Raw genomic sequence first — 18654 nt, 5'->3', positions numbered from 1 at the left:
ATGAGTGCAGTGACATCAACAAAGGTCCTTTAGCCAGGTCCTGAAGAAAGAAGAGGAGATCAGCTACGCGACCAAGTGCCAAAACAGCAATTTTTGGGTTACCTTGCCTCACAAAAAACGTAATATAGAGCAATTCAAAATCATATGTACCCCAAAATAGTACCAATAAAACTGGCACCTTATCCTATAGTTTCCAAAATGGGGTCACTTTTTGTTTCTACTGTTTGGGTGCATCAGGGGGGCTTCAAATGGGACATGGCATCTAAAAACCAGTTCATCAAAATCTGCCTTCCAAAAACCATATGGCGCTCCTTTTCTTCTGCGCTCTGCCATGTGCCCTTACATCAGTTTACGACCACATGTGGGGTGTTTCTGTAAACCGCAGAATCAGGGTAATAAATATTGAGTTTTGTTTGGCTGTTAACCCCTCGATGTGTTAAAGAAAAAAATGGATTCAAATAAAAATCTGTAAAAAAAAAGTGAAATTTAGAAATTTAATCTCCATTTTCCTTTATTTCTTGTGAAACACCTAAAGGGTTAACAAAGTTTGTAAAATCAGTTTTGAGTAGCTTGAAGGGTGTAGTTTAAACAATGTGGTCATTTATGGGGGGTTTCCACTATGTAAGCCCCACAAAGTTACTTCAGACTTGAACTGGTCCTTTAAAAAGTGGATTTTGGAAATTTTCTTAAAAATTTTAAGAATTGGTTCTAAACTTCTACGCCTTCTAAAGTCCTAAAAAAATAAAATGACATTTACAAAATGATGCCAACATAAAGTAGACATATGGGGAATGTTAAGTAATAAATATTTTATGAGGTATCACTTTCTGTTTTAAAAGCAGAGAAATAGAAATTTTGAAATTGTGTTTTTTTTTTTCAAATAAAGGTGAGATATATTGACTCTATTCATGAAGTACAATATGTCACGAGAAAACAATCTCTGAATGGCTTGGATTAGTAAAATTGTTGCAAAGTTATTACCTCATAAAGCGACACATGTCGGATTTGCAAAAAATGGTCTGGGCAGAAGGGTGAAAACTGGCCCGGGGTAAAAAGGGTTAACAGTATTATTTATTTTAAATTTTTTTTACTGATTTATTTCTGAGAAACGACTGTTAACCCCTTAATGACCTTGCCATTTTTCACCTTATGGACCAGGCAATTTTTTGCAAATTTGACATGTCAGTTTATGTGGTGATAACTTTAAAACTCTTTTACTTATCCAAGTCATTCTGAGATTTTTTTCTCGTCACACATTGTACTTCATGACAGTGGTAAATTTGAGGCAAAATAATTCATTTTTATTTATAAAAAAAAATACAAAATTTACCAAAAATTTTGAAAAATTTGCAATTTGCTAAATTTGCAATTTCTCTGCTTTTAAGACAGATAGTGATAACTTGTAAAATAGTTATTACTTTACATTTTCCATATGTCTACTTCATGTTTGCATAATTTTGTAAATGACATTTTCTTTTTTTGGGACGTTAGAAGGCTTAGAAGTTTAGAAGCAAATTTTTCAGAGAATTTCCTAAACCCTCTATTTAAGGACCAGTTCAGGTCGGAAGTCACTTTGTACATAATAGAAACCACCCATTTTAAAAACTACACCCCTCAAGGTATTTAAAACTGATCTTACAAACTTTGCTAACCCCTTAGGCCTCTTTTAGACGGGTGTTGCGGGAAAATGTGCAGGTGCGTTACGGGAACACCCGCGATTTTTCCACGCGAGTGCAAAACATTGTAATGCGTTTTGCACTCGCGTGAGAAAAACCGCGCATGTTTGGTACCCAAACCCGAACTTCTTCACAGAAGTTCGGGCTTGGGATCGGTGTTCTGTAGATTATATTATTTTCCCTTATAACATGGTTATAAGGGAAAATAATAGCATTCTAAATACAGAATGCATAGTAAAATAGCGCTGGAGGGGTTAAAAAATATGAAAAAATTTTTAACTCACCTTAGTCCACTTGATCACGCTGCCTGGCATCTCCTTCTGTCTCCTTTGCTGAACAGGACCTGTGGTGAGTATTCATTACAGGTAAAGGACCTGTGGTGACGTCACTCCGGTCATCACATGATCCATCACCATGGTAAAAGATCATGTGATGACCGGAGTGGCGTCACCACAGGTCCTTTACCTGTAATGAATGCTCACCACAGGTCCTGTTCAGCAAAGGAGACAGGAGATGCCGGGCAGCGCGATCAAGTGGACTAAGGTGAGTTAAATTATTTTTTTATTTTTTTTAACCCCTCCAGCGCTATTTTACTATGCATTCTGTATTCAGAATGCTATTATTTTCCCTTATAACCATGTTATAAGGGAAAATAATAATGATCGGGTCTCCATCCCGATCGTCTCCTAGCAACCGTGCGTGAAAATCGCACCGCATCCGCACTTGCTTGCGGATGCTTGCGATTTTCACGCAACCCCATTCACTTCTATGGGGCCTGCGTTGCGTGAAAAACGCAGAATATAGAGCATGCTGCGATTTTCACGCAACGCACAAGTGATGCGTGAAAATCACCGCTCATGTGAACAGCCCCATAGAAATGAATGGGTCGGTATTCAGTGCGGGTGTAATGCGTTCAACTCACGCATTGCATCCACGCGGAATACTCGCCCGTGTGAAAGGGGCCTTAGGTGTTCCACAAGAATTAAAGGAAAATGGAGATGAAATTTCAGAATTTCACTTCTTTGGCAGATTTTCCATTTTAATTTTAAAAAATTCGCTAACAAAGCAAGTGTTAATAGCCAAACAAAACTCAATATTTATTGCCCTGATTTTGTAGTTTGCAGATACCCCCCATATGTGGTCCTAAACTGCTGTACGGGCACACGGCAGGACGCAGAAGGAAAGGAATGCCATTTGGTTTTTGGAAGGCAGATTTCACAGGGATAATTTTAAGTTGCCATGTCATATTTGAAGACCCCCTGATGCACCCGTCCAAAAAAATGACCCCTATTTTGTGAGGCAAGGTAACTAAAAATAACTGTTTTGGCACAGTTTTTTTTTTTTGGTATTTACAGTGGTCCTCTAACAGGTTAGATCATGTATTTTTATAGAGCAGGTTGTTACAGACTCGACAATACCAAATATGACTACTTATTTTGGTTTGTTTCAGTTTAACGTAAAAAAGCATTTTTGAAAATTTCTATTTTTTTTTGTGTCTCCATATTCTTAAATCCATTGTTTATTTATTTTTGGGCGACTGTCTTATGTAGGGGCTCATTTTTTTTCTGTATGAGATGATGGTTTGATTGGTACAATTTTGGGGTGCGTATGACTTTTTGATTGCTTCGTATTACAATTTTTGTGATGTAAGGTGACTCTTTTTTTTTACGGTGTTTACCTGAGGGGTTAGGTCATGTGGTATTTTTATAGAGCAGGTTGTTACCTAATCTGTATACTTTTTTGGTTTATTCAAGTTTTACACAATAGCAGCATTTTTTTAATTAAATAAATCATGTTTTAGTGTCTACAAATTGGCTTAGTATTAAAAAGCAGGAAGTGCTCAACCCCATATGCAGTGGTGCATCTATACCGGGGGGGCAGATCCTGCACTTGTGGCCCGTTGCTAATGGCAATCCCCAGCAAAAATGCATACAATGGAGGATGCCTGCAGCAGACCACAAGTACCACAATGGACATCCTACACAGGATAGCAATTGTGTGGATGTCATAAGCAGTCAAAATAACATAACAAAAACAGGTGCACTCTGCGGTCTTACTAACCCTCGTACTGGAGTAAAATTGAGAATTAGCCAACATAACCTGCTTGGAGGACATGTCTGAGCCAGAGCACCGCGCCAAGGTTTCTCAAGTAGCTCGGACCTTGCGCACCTATTATTCGCCCATTGACTCCTGGTATTGCCCATACGGCCCAGGTAGGTTTAGCGTTAGGTTCCAGAGCTACTTGAGAAACCTTGGCGCGGTGCTCTGGCTCAGACATGTCCTCCAAGCAGGATATGTTGGCTAATTCTCAATTTTACACCAGTACGAGGGTTAGTAAGACCGCAGAGTGCACCTGTCTTTGTTTTTGTTATGTTATGTTTTAGTGTCTCCATATTCTGAGAGCCATAGTTTTATTTTTATTTTTTGGGCGATTGTCTTAGGTAGGGTTTTATTTTTTGCAGGATGAGATGACTGTTTGATTGGTACGATTTTGGGGTGTGTATGACTTTTTGATCTCTTGATATTACCACTTTTTGTGATGTAAGGTGACCAAAAATGGCTTTCTTTTAGCATATTTTTTATTAATTTGTTTTTACAGTGTTGAACAGACAGGGTGGATCATGTGATATTTTTATAGAGCAGGTTGTTATGCACACGGTGATAAATGATATAAAATAAACATTTTAGGTATTTATTTATTTTTACAATTTTATATGGGAAAGAGGCTTTTTTTAAATTGAATCTTAAATTTTTTTCACTTTGCGTTGACCGTGGCATATGAGGGGTTAATCCACCAGCATCAGCATTATCACCGATGCTGATGGATGTAGCAGGGTTCCGGCTGGCCATTTAGGACGAGCATTCTCGTCCTGGGTCCTTAAGGTGTTAAAAACAGTATAATTGTATAGGGCTGTCGGACAGTGAAAACTGACAAAATATGTCCTATTTTTTTGACAGCTTATATAAAAATAAAAACAGCTGTGCGAGTAACCCCATAAACAACCATTGTTCTCAATTCTTCATGTGAATGTACACAAAAAAAAAGAAAAAAAAAAGCACCAAAATTTTACACTGTAACGGCATACAAGGGAATGCTCCAAACTCCCGAACGTAACCTCACGAATAGCTGCTAGCAGATGAATAGGAAACGCACCCAAGCAGCTTACACTCCTAGCAATCAGTCTCTAACAGCATACAGTGAATCCCCCCCAAGAACGAGACCAAGCTCTGTGTTGAGGGTAAAGCAGTGGACAGCCAGAGCTGTGTGTTTATTGTTCTTATATAACATTGTTACACACTATTACCACCCACAGGGTTTTTGTAAAAACAACCAATAAACACGTACAATACAGTAAAACACTCCCACACAAAATCCTCCCCTCTGCCTGTGATACAATTACCCTACACAATGGGTTAATGTAATTATCACAGGCAGGAGAATACACAGTTTTTAAACAATGTCTTCTGTCCTGGAGGAGTAATTCAATTATCTCTCAGGACAAAGGGAAATCGCCAATACACACGTGGGGACAATAGGACAGACATTACTATTCAAATATACAATGTCACAACCATTACAGTAAACACAGACATTTAACATATCCAAAAATGGCACAAATTAGACCAGGGGTTCAAAAGTTAGTAAAAGTCCTTTGTGAACAAAGGAAGCATGGCTTTTCTGCCCAAAACCAGTTTTTACAGAGTTAGGCTGTGTGAGATAATTGGCTTAACTGGTGTGGTAAGCCAACTAGGTACAGAAAATACCTCTATTCACAACAGCAAAAATACATAACTCCTATCAAACTGAACAGAACCCCCACATTCAACTTATCCCCAGATGGCTTGGATCTGAGCGCTCAATATATCCGAACAGCGCTCAGATGCCACAAACACAGTCAAATCGCCATGGGGTTTAAGTTTAGCATGGGTGGATGAGAGGGCCCATAATCCTGGGGCAAGAGGCTGGCAACCAGGCTTCTCCAGCACCCAGTGGCGAGGTTGGTTTCGCCACATACGCAACTGACAATACTAGCTAATTCCTCATGCCAATGTTAAAAGGTGAGAACTTTGCCAATATCTTCCAGTCAGGAACATATCTGAGCCCCTCCTGCGCCACATCACGGTGTCTCAGCACGCATGGGGTCCTACCACTCAACTGCCCGTGGTGTGTGAACAGGGTCTGAACAGTGCAAGAAACCAACTCGCAGCCATACTCTCACAAGCCTCCATAGTGGTATCACCAATGCACTGTGAGGTAGGATAAAGCTGTGAGCCGCACCCACAACAGACCATGTGACACAGAAGCTACCAGGTGCAAAAGATTGTTACCAGCAAAATAAAGTGGCACATTTCATACTCATAAAGACAAAAACTCACTGAAAAAAGTGGCCTAAACGGGTAAAAATGCTCCAAACCCATACACTGTGGCGTGTCTATAACCGGGGGAGCAATTCCTCCTCATGCGGTCCGCAGATAACTGCAATCCGAAACGTCGCCATTGCCACTGAGGTGAATAAAGTTTTTTTTAAATTTTATTTTCTGGGAGTGCTGCCTTTTTCCTACTTATTGCTGTGGGATTGACTTTTCCCAGTGGGCCGTGCACCTATTACCATTTTGAAGCTGTGCTGCCCTTTTTTTCATTATTTATTTATATATATATATATATATATTTATTTTTTTCATCTGCACAATGTATTATTTTGTGTAAGATGTCTTTGTGGTGCATGCGATCTGCCCCGGCATCCTCCATTGTACGCATTTTTTGCTGGGGATTTCCGTTATCTGCGGACCGCATGCGGAGGAATTGCTCCCCCTGTTATAGACACGCTACAGTGTCTGGATTTGGAGCATTTCCACCCATTTAGGTCACTTTTTTCAGTGAGTTTTTGTCTTTATGAGTATGAAATGTGCCACTTTATTTTGCTGGTAACAATCTTTTGCACCTGGCAGCTTCTGTGTCACATGGTCTGTTGTGGGTGCGGCTCACAGCTTTATCCTACCTCACAGCGCATTGGTGATACCACTATGGAGGCGTGTGAGAGTCTGGCTGTGAGTTGGTTCTAGCACTGTTCAGACCCTGTTCACACACCACGGGCAGTTTAGTGGTAAGACCCCATGCGTGCTAATACACCGTGACGTGGTGCATGAGGGGCTGACTGGAAGATATTGGCAAAGTTCTCAGCTTTTAACATCGGCCTGAGGAATTAGCTAGTATTGTCAGTTGCGTATCATTTTGGTGCATTTTTTTCAGTGATTTGTGTATATATATATTTTTTTCATCTGCACAATGTATCATTTTGTGTAAGATGTCTTTGTGGTGCATGCGGTCCGCCCAGGCATCCTCCATTGTACGCATTTTTTGCTGGGAATTGCCGTCATCTGCGGACCGCATGCGGAGGAATTGCTCCCCCGGTTATAGACACGCCACAATGTATGGGTTTGAAGCATTTTCACCCGTTTAGGCCACTTTTTTCAGTGAGTTTTTTTGTCTTCATGTGAATGTAGCCTAAAATTATCACCTTGTTTATCCTGTTCAATGAACACCGTTAAAAAAATTATAATAATGACTTTTTTTATACTTGAATACTAAGGTTTCTAATTTAATTTCTTATCCTTTCACAACAGGATGAGGTTGATAATTTCTCTGGTTCTCAGATGTCTCCACTTTCTTTATACTCTGAAGCAACAAGAAATCCTATATCCCCAGATCAAGCTGAAGAAAAGCCAGCAATCGCAATACCACTTAGCATGGGTACGTATTAGCACATGAATAGTAAATTTACATTAGTAAATGTCTGTACACAAATAACCACCTCCATCAGCAATACCTTTTAGTTTGCTAGCCCTCTGCATGTACAGTGGGTGCTGGCGGTTTATACAGCTGACACCCGCTTGCAGTGGCCATTTTACCTCAATAAAAGAAAAAAAAGTTTGGTAAAATTACAGGGTATAAAAAAGCACATATATTAAAAGCAATTTTTTGAATGTTTCTGAAATATCACATCACATTATTTATCCCACATGATTAACACCTAAAAATGAAAACTGCACAATGCCAGAATGACCACTCTTTTGTCAACTTGCTTTCGCAAAACAATGGGAAAAAATGGCTGCTGTGCATGGGAGATCCATCACACCATCCAGTCCCAGATATTCTCAATGGGGTAGAGATCTAGTGATTGAGACTGTCAGAGGAGCTGCTGGATACCCTGAAGAGCATTTTGTGTAACACAGGCATTGTGTGGGCAGGCATAATCATGTTGGAACACCACGTCTCTAGGCTGAGTCAAAAAAGGCAGTAGGAGTCTTTGTGAGTAGCAGGCACAATGATGAAGAATGGCCATTGAGCCACCTTGAGTCATTGAATGCCTCAGATGCCACGTTCATTGCTGATCGCGGAATATGAGATGACCATTGAAGGCTGTCACGGGTTAATCTGTTTAAAAAAAAAAAAAAAAGTAAAATACTCACCTTATCCATTTGATCACGAAGAGCCTGCCTGCTGCTATCTTGCTTGAAGATGTAGCACAAAATCTCGCCTGGTGATATCATACCTCACTGTGCACGACATTTTGTGATGGATCTTCAATCAAGATAGCTGCAGAGGACTCTCTGTGCGCGAATGGATATGATTTTTCTTTTTCTTTTACCATAATTTTAGGGAAAATTTATTTGTTACCATGAGGGAATTCAGCTTTTTGGCAAATCGAATCTTCCCTGAAATTCAGATCGAAGTCCACTTTGTGAACTTCGATTCACTTAACACTAACTGTGACACCTGGTGTTGGTCATGTGTTTCTCTGCACTATGCATGATGGCAGTAGGCACTCTCCAGTCTTCCTGCAAACTATGATGCAGTGACCATTAGTAGCAACGATCTCTCACAGCACCAATGCAGGCGCTTATAGTGATGATGAGAGCTCAGTGGCAAATAGGTAAGTGCAGTGCGTGAATACAGCCCTGCTTCAAGTAGACAGTTTTTTTTATGGTCTACGTGGTCACTGTTGTCCTTTGAGATTCAGCAGTCTTGGAGTACATCTGTAGTCATGACCGTAGAGTAGCCTCTTTACATCTAAGTGCCTTCCTCTGACCACTGTCGACACCACTGATCCACTACAGAGACCTCTCATCTAACGCTTTCTGAAATTTAATAGATGGACCATCCAGCTTCTAGAAGTCCCACTATTGACCCTTTTCAAAATCCGTTAAGGGGTAGTCCTGCGATATATATTCAAGTGAATGAAGCGAGTACTTGTAATTACATTATGCCGCAGAGGGGCTGACGCGCAGTATAATGATCAGGAGGCAGCACTGGCATAGACCGGCGCCTCATCTTGAAACAGCTCATCAGTGTGGGTGCTGGCTGTCAGACCCCTTTAGTGGTCCATGCCTTAGGCTACTTTCACACTAGCGTTAATAGTCTAAATACTGGGAAAAAAACGCTTCAGTTTTGTCCCCATTCATTGTCAATGAGGATAAAACGTAACTGAACAGAATGGAATGCTCCAAAATGCATTCTGTTCCGTTCTCATACCGGAGAGCAATCCGTCATGACCCACAATCCAAGTCAATGGAGATGGATCAGTTTTCTCTGACACCCCTTCCATGCTGGATTGGAAGAAAGGATCCGTCAATGCGGCAATTTTAATACGGCACTAATACATTTCAATGGAAATTAATGCCGGATCCGGCATTCGGCAAGTGTTCAGGATTTTTGGCAGGAGAGAAAACTGCAGCATGCTGCGGTATTTTCTCCGGCCAAAAAACGTAAGAGGGACTGAACTGATGCTTACTGAACGGAATGCTCTTCATTCAGAATGCATTAGGATAAAACTGATCAGTTTTTTTCCGGTATTGAGTGAAAGTACCCTTATAAAAAAGAAGAGATGTACTGCTTTGGTCTACTCTGCTTTCTACTTCCTGGTTACTGGCCGTTGTGGCCAGCTGAGTGGGTAGTCCAAGCCCATTGCCTCTTTCATTTCAGCAACTATTTCTTTTTTTACTGATATGGCTGTATGTTTTTATTCAGGAGAAATTACTTTTTGGGGTGGGGTAAGGTGTTTATGATGTATAAATTAAATACACAATCATAATAATATATAAAATATAATTGTTTTTGTAGGACCGATATAAAAGAAATGTCATTAAAAAAATAGTAATTTACCACGTTACGTCTTACATTAAATAGCATTCAGCAGTTAGATTCTTCTGGTTATAACGATCAAGTGGATAAATGTAGCTTTTTGTTTTTATTGTGTATTTACATAAAAAAAAAAATCTTTATTTTGTTTTTTCATAGATTTTATTTTTTTCATAATGTTTGTATGTACTGCACAGGTACATGTATCCTATCATATCACAGTCATACTTGACCGTGGCCCTCAAAGGATTAACAAGTGGCATCAGAGTTTTGTCCGATGCCGGCTGTTAAAACAGGAGCTAGGCTCTAATTAAACAGCCAGGCACCCAACGTAGGTTGACTATTTTTAACCCCGTTGCTACCAGCGTTGTACATGCTGGAGCGATGGACAAACATGGTGCCCGCTCGCACGTGCAGCGGAGTCATGGCCGGTGGGTATTCACTGTTTCACTGCTAATGACCACGTCTGGCAATAATGCTAATTGCGGTCATTAAAACATTTAGATGCTGTGATTACGGTATCTAAAGGGTCAAAAACCCTGAATCTCTCGTTTCCGGGCTTCTTACTGGCATACTCTGCAGCCAATGAAGATGCCGATAATTGATTTTAATGCGCTGGGTCTCGCTGAAGAGGCCCAGGGCATTTAAACTGAAATTATTATTTTAGCCAGGAGGTGGCAGGCCAACATAAGAAATGAGCAATTCTGAACAATGGATGTAAAAAATCCATGATTGTTAATAAAAATATATTTAAAAAAAATATAAAAGTTTAAATCGCCCCTCTTTCCGTAGCATAAAAAAAATACATAAATAACAAAAAATATAAACATCATGGGTGTCATGATTTTACAATATGGCGTAACAGAAAAAGAGGCAAAATGGCCAATTTTTCCATCGCTTCTCTTACCTAAAAAATTTCATAAAATGTGATCAAAAAGTCACACACACTCCAAACTACAGATTGTGCCGCAAAAAATAAGTCCCCACACGGCTCAGTACATATATATATATATATAAAAAGTTATGGGGGTCAGAATATGGTGATGTAAAAAAAGACATTTTCTCAAAGTTAGGCCTCCTGCACACAGCCGTTTTCTTTTTCCCCCCGTTTACTGGCCGTTTTTTGCGTTCCGTATACGGTCTGTATACGGAACAATTCATTTCAATGGTTCCGCCAAAAAAACTCCGTATGCATTCCGTTTCCGTATTTCCGTTTTTCTTTTCAGTTTAAAGATAGAACATCTATTTATTTTTTCCCTAAAGATAGAACATGTCCTATTATTGCCCGCAAATCACGTTCCGTGGCTCCATTCAAGTCAATGGGTCCGCAAAAAAACGGAACACATACGGAAGTGCATCCGTATGTCTTCCGTATCGGTTCCGTTTTTTGCGGACCCATCTATTGAAAATGTTATGCCCAGCCCAATTTTATCTATGTAATTACTGTATACTGTATATGCCATACGGAAAAACGGAACAGAAACGGAAACAAAAAATGGAACAACGGATCCGTGAAAAACGGACCGCAAAACACTGAAAAAGCCATACGGTCGTGTGCAGGAGGCCTTAAAATGTATTTTTACAATATTTAGACATTATGTTGAATTGTTGTTATCATACTGACCCATAGAATGAAGGGCACAGGTCAGTTTTGCTGCAAGCAGAACACAGTGGAAACAAAACCACTAAAACGGTGTAGGAATTGCATTTCTTTTTTTCCAATTCCATGCCATTTGAATTTTTTTCCTGATTCCCAATACATTGTATGCCATATTAAATGGTGGCATTAGAAAGTACAACTTGTCCAACAAAAAATAAGCCCTCATACAGTTATGTGAACTGAAAAATAAAAGTTATGGCTCAAGGAAGATAGGGAAGAAAAATGCAAATGCAAAAAGGAAAAAAACTCAGGTATCCTAAGGGTTAAAGTAGACCTGTCGCCTCCCCTGACATGCCTGTTTTAATAACCACTTGCAATCCCCATGTGATAACAATTCTGAAGTTTCTATTCTTATGACTATGATGTGTCATTCCTTTAATATTTCTAATAGAAATTTATGAAAGAATTACTAGCAGTCTGCAGTAAGGGTACAGAGGGGTGTTACCAGCTGGGGGTGTGTTCTTGCAAACTGCTGGAAATTCATTCATAAACATCTAGCCTGAATAATAAAGGAATTGTACAACATAGAGTTATAAGAATAGATGCTCCTGAAATGTTATTACATGAGGAATGAAAGTAGTTACTAATACAGACATGTCAGGATATGTGACAGGTCCTTTTTAAGTGTATCGCATTAGCGTTAAGTACAGTGCCTTGCAAAAGTATTCACCCCTTGAATTTTTTCGTGTTTTGTTACATTACAGCCTTAAAGGGGTTATCCGAGTTATTTTTTTGTTCTTTCTATGTTCCTAACTAAGCAAATGTAACAGCTTTCCAATTAACTCACTTTATCTCCAGTGGCTGGTTCCTCAGATTTCACTGAGGGTCACACGACCTGTGATGTCAGCTTCTCTCTCTGCTCTCATAAAGGTCGTTTACAAGCCTGTAAACGAGACGTCACTGTGCTGGCCACGCCCCCCTTCACTGCCGTCTACTCTCTGCTAGGATTCTTAACCCCTTCAGCTGCACAGCTCTGCAGGCAGTGAGAAGACAATGCTGGGCACTGGAGCTGACATACTAGAGAGAGCATTGCACAAGAAGGTAGGGGGAAGATCCTATGTGTATTAGCAGTGTCATTATACAGCTGGGACTTGTAGTCCTACACATACAACATGCTGCAGAGTCTCCCAGCAGGCAGACATGTCACTCAGGGCAGCTCTTGTATTCACTCCCTTAGCAGTGTCATTATACAGCTGGGACTTGTAGTTCTACACATACAACATGCTGCAGAGTCTCCCAGCAGGCAGACATGTCACTCAGGGCAGCTCTTGTATTCACTCCCTTAGCAGTGTCATTATACAGCTGGGACTTGTAGTTCTACACATACAACATGCTGCAGAGTCTCCCAGCAGGCAGACATGTCACTCAGGGCAGCTCTTGTATTCACTCCCTTAGCAGTGCAGGGGGAGGGGCAGAGATTGTTTACATGCAATAAAAACAAAGGGCCAGAAAAGAACCGGGAAAATTAGGAAATATATATATTTTTTTTTTTTTTTCAAAAAAACTTGCTTAGCTCAGTTATATATTGCTCAGATTTTTAGTGCTCTATTTTTTTTTTCATAACTCAGACAACCCCTTTAAGTTCAATCTAACAATGATAGAGACCGGGGCGGCACAGTTGCATAAACAGTCCACATCAAACAGCAAAGCAAAATGTTTTGGGCTGTTCAGGATCTACACACTAGCGGAGATTGGCAAAATCGCAATGGAGAAGAAAGAATATGTAGCGGCACTCACCAGTGTGTTGTTACAAACAGGTTTCTTTATTCCAAATAGAATGTAGCAGAGGGCAGACAAATCTTATGCACGCATGTGAAGAGCGACGGCCGTTTCGCGCTAGCAAGCGCTTCCTCAGGCTCTGCGTCGGCGCATATCATGCGCGTCAACCTTTTTAAATAGCGGCAATCCCGGTTGTCATAGCGATTGACAACACAGCTGTGCCTTCACAGGGCTACCAGTGGGGATTCAAGATTTGCATTCTCTTACAAATATAGCCCAATGGCAGAACGAATTCGTTCAGTGATACTTAAAAACTGGGACATTTTGAGGAGAGATGCAACTTTGAATGAACTTACAGAACAGAAGCCACTTATATCTTTTAGAAGAAGCCACACGATTAAGGACAGGGTCGTAAGGAGCAGATTCCAGACCACCAAAGGCAGTAATTGGCTTAAGAATAATATTCTAAAGGGAAATTTCCGTTGCGGTACATGTTCTCTATGTTCACATAACTCCCAAAAGAAATACATTGAGTTTGCTGGCACCCAACATAGAATCAACAGCACGTATGTAGTGTATTTACTACTCTGCAGTTGCGGGCGATTCTATGTTGGAAAAACAATTAGGTGTATGTTCGAAAGAGTGAGGGAACATTTCAACTCAATAAAAACAGGCAAAGGTTGCCCGAGATTTATAGAACACATTAGAAGTGTACATGGAGGTAACACTGATTGTATCTCCTTCACGGGATTGGAGACTGTGCCTACCCCTCTGCAGGGGGGAGATCGATACCGTCTCCTCCTGCAGAGGGAAGCGAGGTGGATTCTGCGCACTCAAGCCCTAGGCGAGCTTGGTTTAAATGACAGGAACGACTTGAGTTCGTTCCTGTAGTCACATAATACACATGCAATCATGATATGTATCTTAGTGCTGTATTGCCGGGTGTTTGTTATTTTGTCTTTTTGTGTGGCATGTATTTATGTTTGTACTAACCTTTGATGAAGGCACAGCTGTGTTGTCAATCGCTATGACAACCGGGATTGCCGGTATTTAAAAGGGTGACGCGCATGATATGCGCCGACGCAGAGCCTGAGGAAGCGCTTGCTAGCGCGAAACGGCCGTCGCTCTTCACATGCGTGCATAAGATTTGTCTGCCGTCTGCTACATTCTATTTGGAATAAAGAAACCTGTTTGTAACAACACACTGGTGAGTGCCGCTACATATTCTTTCTTCTCCATTGCGCCTTTAAGTTCAATGTTTTGTTAATCTGCATTTTATGTGATGGATCAGAAGTTGATGATGTGAAATGAGAAAAATATTTAAATAAAACTATTGTTTAGAAATAGAAAACAGAAAATTGGCATGTGCGTATGTATTCACCCCCTTTGTTAGGAAGCCCATAAAAAGCTCTGGTGCAACCAATTACCTTCAGAAGTTACATAAGTATAGATTTTTCAGTATTTTGCGGTCGGCAAAAAACAGATCCGCAAAAAATACGGATGACGTCCATGTGCATTCCGTTTTTTGCGGAATGGAACAGCTGGCCCCTGATAGAACAGTACTATCCTTGTCCTTTATGCGGACAATAATAGGACATGTTCTATCTTTGAACTCAACTGAAAAACGGAAACGAAAGGCATACAGAGTTTCTTTCCTTTTTTTTGTAGATCCATTGAAATGAATGGTTCTGTTTACGGTCCGTATATGGAACGCAAAAGATTGAATGTAAACGGAAAAAAAACGTTTGTGTGCAAGAGGCCTTAGTGAAATGATGTCCACCTGTGTGCAATCCAAGTGTCACATGATCTGCCATTACATATATACACCTTTTTTGAAATGCCCCAGAGGCTGAAACACCTAAGCAAGAGGCATCACTAACCAAACACTGCCATGAAGACCAAGGAACTCTCCAAACAAGTAAAGGACAATGTTGTTGAGAAGTACAAGTCAGGGTTAGGTTATAAAAAAATATCCAAATCTTTGATGATCCCCAGTAGCACCATCAAATCTATCATAACCAAATGGAAAGAACATGGCACAACAGCAAACCTGCCAAGAGACGGCCGCGCACCAAAACTCAAGGATCGGGCAAGGAGGGCATTAATCAGAGAGGCAGCACAGAGACCTAAGGTAACCCTGGAGGAGCTGCAGAGTTCCACAGCAGAGACTGGAGTATCTGTACATAGGACGACAATAAGGCATACGCTCCATAAAGTTGGGCTTTATTGCAGAGTGGCCAGAAGAAAGCCATTACTTTCAACTAAAATCAAAAAGGCACGTTGTGAGTTTTCAAAAAGGCATGTGGGAGAGGAAGGTGCTCTGGTCTGATGAGACTAAAATGAAACTTTTCGGCCATCAAAGAAAACGCTATGTCTGGCGCAAACCCAACACATCACATCACCCAAAGAACGCCATGTTTTTCATCAGCTGCGACCGGGAAACTGGTCAGAGTTGAGGGAAAGATGGATGGTGCTAAATACAGGGATATTCTTGAGCAAAACCTGTACCACTCTGTGTGTGATCTGAGGCTAGGATGGAGGTTCACCTTCCAGCAGGACAATGACCCCAAACACACTGCTAAACAACACTTGAGTGGTTTAAGGGGGAACATTTAAATGTGTTAGAATGGCCTAGTCAAAGCCCAGATCTCAATCCAATTGAAAATCTGTGGTCAGACTTAAAGATTGCTGTTCACAAGCGCAAACCATCCAACTTGAAGGAGCAGTGGGCGGAGGAATAGGCAAAAATCCCAGTGGTAAGATGTGCAGAAACAAAAAAAGAAGAAAAAAAGCGCCTCATGTGCAGTACGTCTGGACTAAAAATAATAGGAAATGGTGCATATTGCGCTTACCAGATCCTGTTGTGAGGAGTCATAACAGCTATAGAAGCCTTGCTGGTGTTTTCCCTGACCGGCTTAAAGTGGACCTTTCACCGATTATGACAATGTGAACTAAGTATACACACATGGAGAGCGGCGCCCGGGGATCTCACTGCACTTATTATTATCCCTGGGCGCCGCTCCGTTCTCCCGTTATGCCCTCCGGTATCTTCGCTCAGTAAGTTATGGTAGGCAGAGTCTGCCCTTGTTCTGCTGTAGCGCTGGCCAATCGCAGCGCAGAGCTCACAGCCTGGGAGGTTATTTTCTCCCAGGCTGTGAGCTCTGCAATGCGATTGGCCAGCGCTACATCAGAACAAGGGCAGACTCCGCCTACCATAACTTTGTGACCGAAGATACCAGAGGGCATAGCTGGAGAACGGAGCGGCGCCCAGGGATAAAAGTAAGTGCAGTGAGATCCCCGGGCGCCGCTCTCCATGTCTGTATACTTAGTTCACATAGTCATAATCGGTGAAAGGTCCTCTTTCAGGGGATGGGGGTTAAGGGGATGTCTTGTTGCCACAAGCTTCAGGGGTAGTAGATTTGAAGGTTGAAGAAAAATAGGACCACTTTCCGGCGCTGTAGGCATATAAATTGATCCGCAGAATGGATTGGATGTTTTTTCTTTTTATTCAATGATAATAAAGCTGTCTAAGCGTTTCAAGGGTGTACAGCCCTCTTCCTCAGGACAGTATGCTTTACAGTGTCAAGGATTTTTGCCGCCCTACGCAAGATCAAAATTGCCCCCCCCTCCTTATCAGATGTTCCACCCCTTTCTCAGCTTTAAAATGAAAAGAACTGCTATGTTTCCCTTAGGGTTAATCCAACTTCTTGTAGCCGTCTCTTTTTGCAGAACGGATCCGCAATTCCGATCCTGAAAAAAATAGAACATGTCCTTTTCTTGTCTGCAATAGTGCCAGCAAAGTGCGGAACGCACATTGCCGCTGTCCGTGTTTTGTGGATCCGCAAAACACACACGGATGTGTGAATGGACCCTAAATGTGAGGTAAATTAGTTTCCAATGTAGTATTAATAACTAAACAATTACATAATAAACATATTGCATTGTCTACTTACCACCAGGACAATAAGATGATCTGGTCTCTGGCTGCAGTCTGGCTCTTGGTCTGGCTCTGGGGACTCCCTTGTCACTCTCTCCCCCCCCCCCCTCCCTTGTCACTCTCTCCCCCCCCTCCCTTGTCACTCTCATTATCCCCCCCCCCTCTCCCTTGTCACTCTCATTATTCCCCCCCTCCCTTGTCACTCATTATTTCCACCCCCCCTCCCTTGTCACTCTCATTCCACCCCCCCTCTCCCTTGTCACTCTCATTATTTCCACCCCCTCTCCCTTGTCACTCTCATTATTCCCCCCCTCCCTTGTCACTCATTATTTCCACCCCCCCCTCCCTTGTCACTCTCATTCCACCCCCCCCCTCTCCCTTGTCACTCTCATTATTTCCACCCCCCCTCTCCCTTGTCACTCTCATTATCCCCCCTCTCCCTTGTCACTCTCATTATTTCCACCCCCCCTCTCCCCTGTCACTCTCATTATTCCCCCCCTCCCTTGTCACTCATTATTTCCACCCCCCCTCTCCCTTGTCACTCTCATTCCACCCCCCCTCTCCCTTGTCACACCCATTATTTCCACCCCCCCTCTCCCTTGTCACTCTCATTATTCCCCCCCTCCCTTGTCACTCATTATTTCCACCCCCCTCTCCCTTGTCACTCTCATTATTCCCCCCCTCCCTTGTTACTCATTATTTCCACCCCCCCTCCCTTGTCACTCTCATTCCACCCCCCCCTCTCCCTTGTCACTCTCATTATTTCCACCCCCCCTCTCCCTTGTCACTCTCATTATTCCCCCCCCCTCCCTTGTACTCTCATTATTTCCCCCCCCCCCCCTCCCTTGTCACTCTCATTATTTCCACCCCCCCCCCTCTCCCTTGTCACTCTCATTATTTCCACCCCCCCTCTCCCTTGTCACTCTCATTATTCCCCCCTCCCTTGTCACTCATTATTTCCACCCCCCCCCTCTCCCTTGTTACTCTCATTATTTCCCCCCCCCCCCTCTCCCTTGTCGCTCTTATTCCACCCCCCCTCCCCCCTTGCCACTCATTATTTCCACCACCCCCCCTTGTCACTCATTATTTCCACCTCCCCTCCCCCCTGGTCACTCTCATTATTTCCCTCCCCCCCCCCTTGTCACTCTCATTATTTATACCCCCCCCTTGTCACTCTCATTATTTCCACCCCCCCTTGTCACCTCTAGTGTAGCGTGGCCGAGCTCTGTTCGGTCTGCGGTACAGGAGCATTTGTTTCCTGTACCCGGCCGGACTGACAGGAAGTGCACAATAAGTGAGCACTTCCTGTCAGTCCGGCCGGGTACGGGAAACAAAAGCTCCTGTACCGCGGACAGAACAGAGCTCGGCCACGCTACATTAACAACAGGGCAGGTGCTCAGCCTCAGCCGCTCAGGCGGCGCAGCATGAGGGGCGCCGCCGGCCGCCTGAACTTGTATAAGCAACTTTTTTTTTTTTTTTTCACCGCAACGGGCGCCGGGCGCCCCCTGCTACATTGCGCCCT

At 42.2% G+C, this 18654-nt stretch overlaps 1 protein-coding gene across 2 annotated transcripts in view; it reads left to right on the top strand.

Moving 5' to 3' along the window:
* ATF6 (activating transcription factor 6) overlaps positions 1-18654 on the top strand; it is a 465865-nt gene that overhangs the window by 202478 nt on the left and 244733 nt on the right. Inside the window, exon 5 of one of the 2 annotated variants that reach the window (XM_040407064.1) lies at positions 7308-7428. In XM_040407064.1, coding sequence (XP_040262998.1) covers positions 7308-7428 — 121 coding nt within the window. Of the gene's footprint in view, positions 1-7301; positions 7429-18654 lie in introns of both variants that reach the window. The other variant, XM_040407063.1, reaches the window with a different exon arrangement.

This window comes from Bufo bufo, chromosome 9 (genome assembly GCF_905171765.1).
Source record: "Bufo bufo chromosome 9, aBufBuf1.1, whole genome shotgun sequence".
NCBI lineage: Eukaryota > Metazoa > Chordata > Amphibia > Anura > Bufonidae > Bufo > Bufo bufo.
This window is presented reverse-complemented; position numbering and strand designations above follow the sequence as displayed.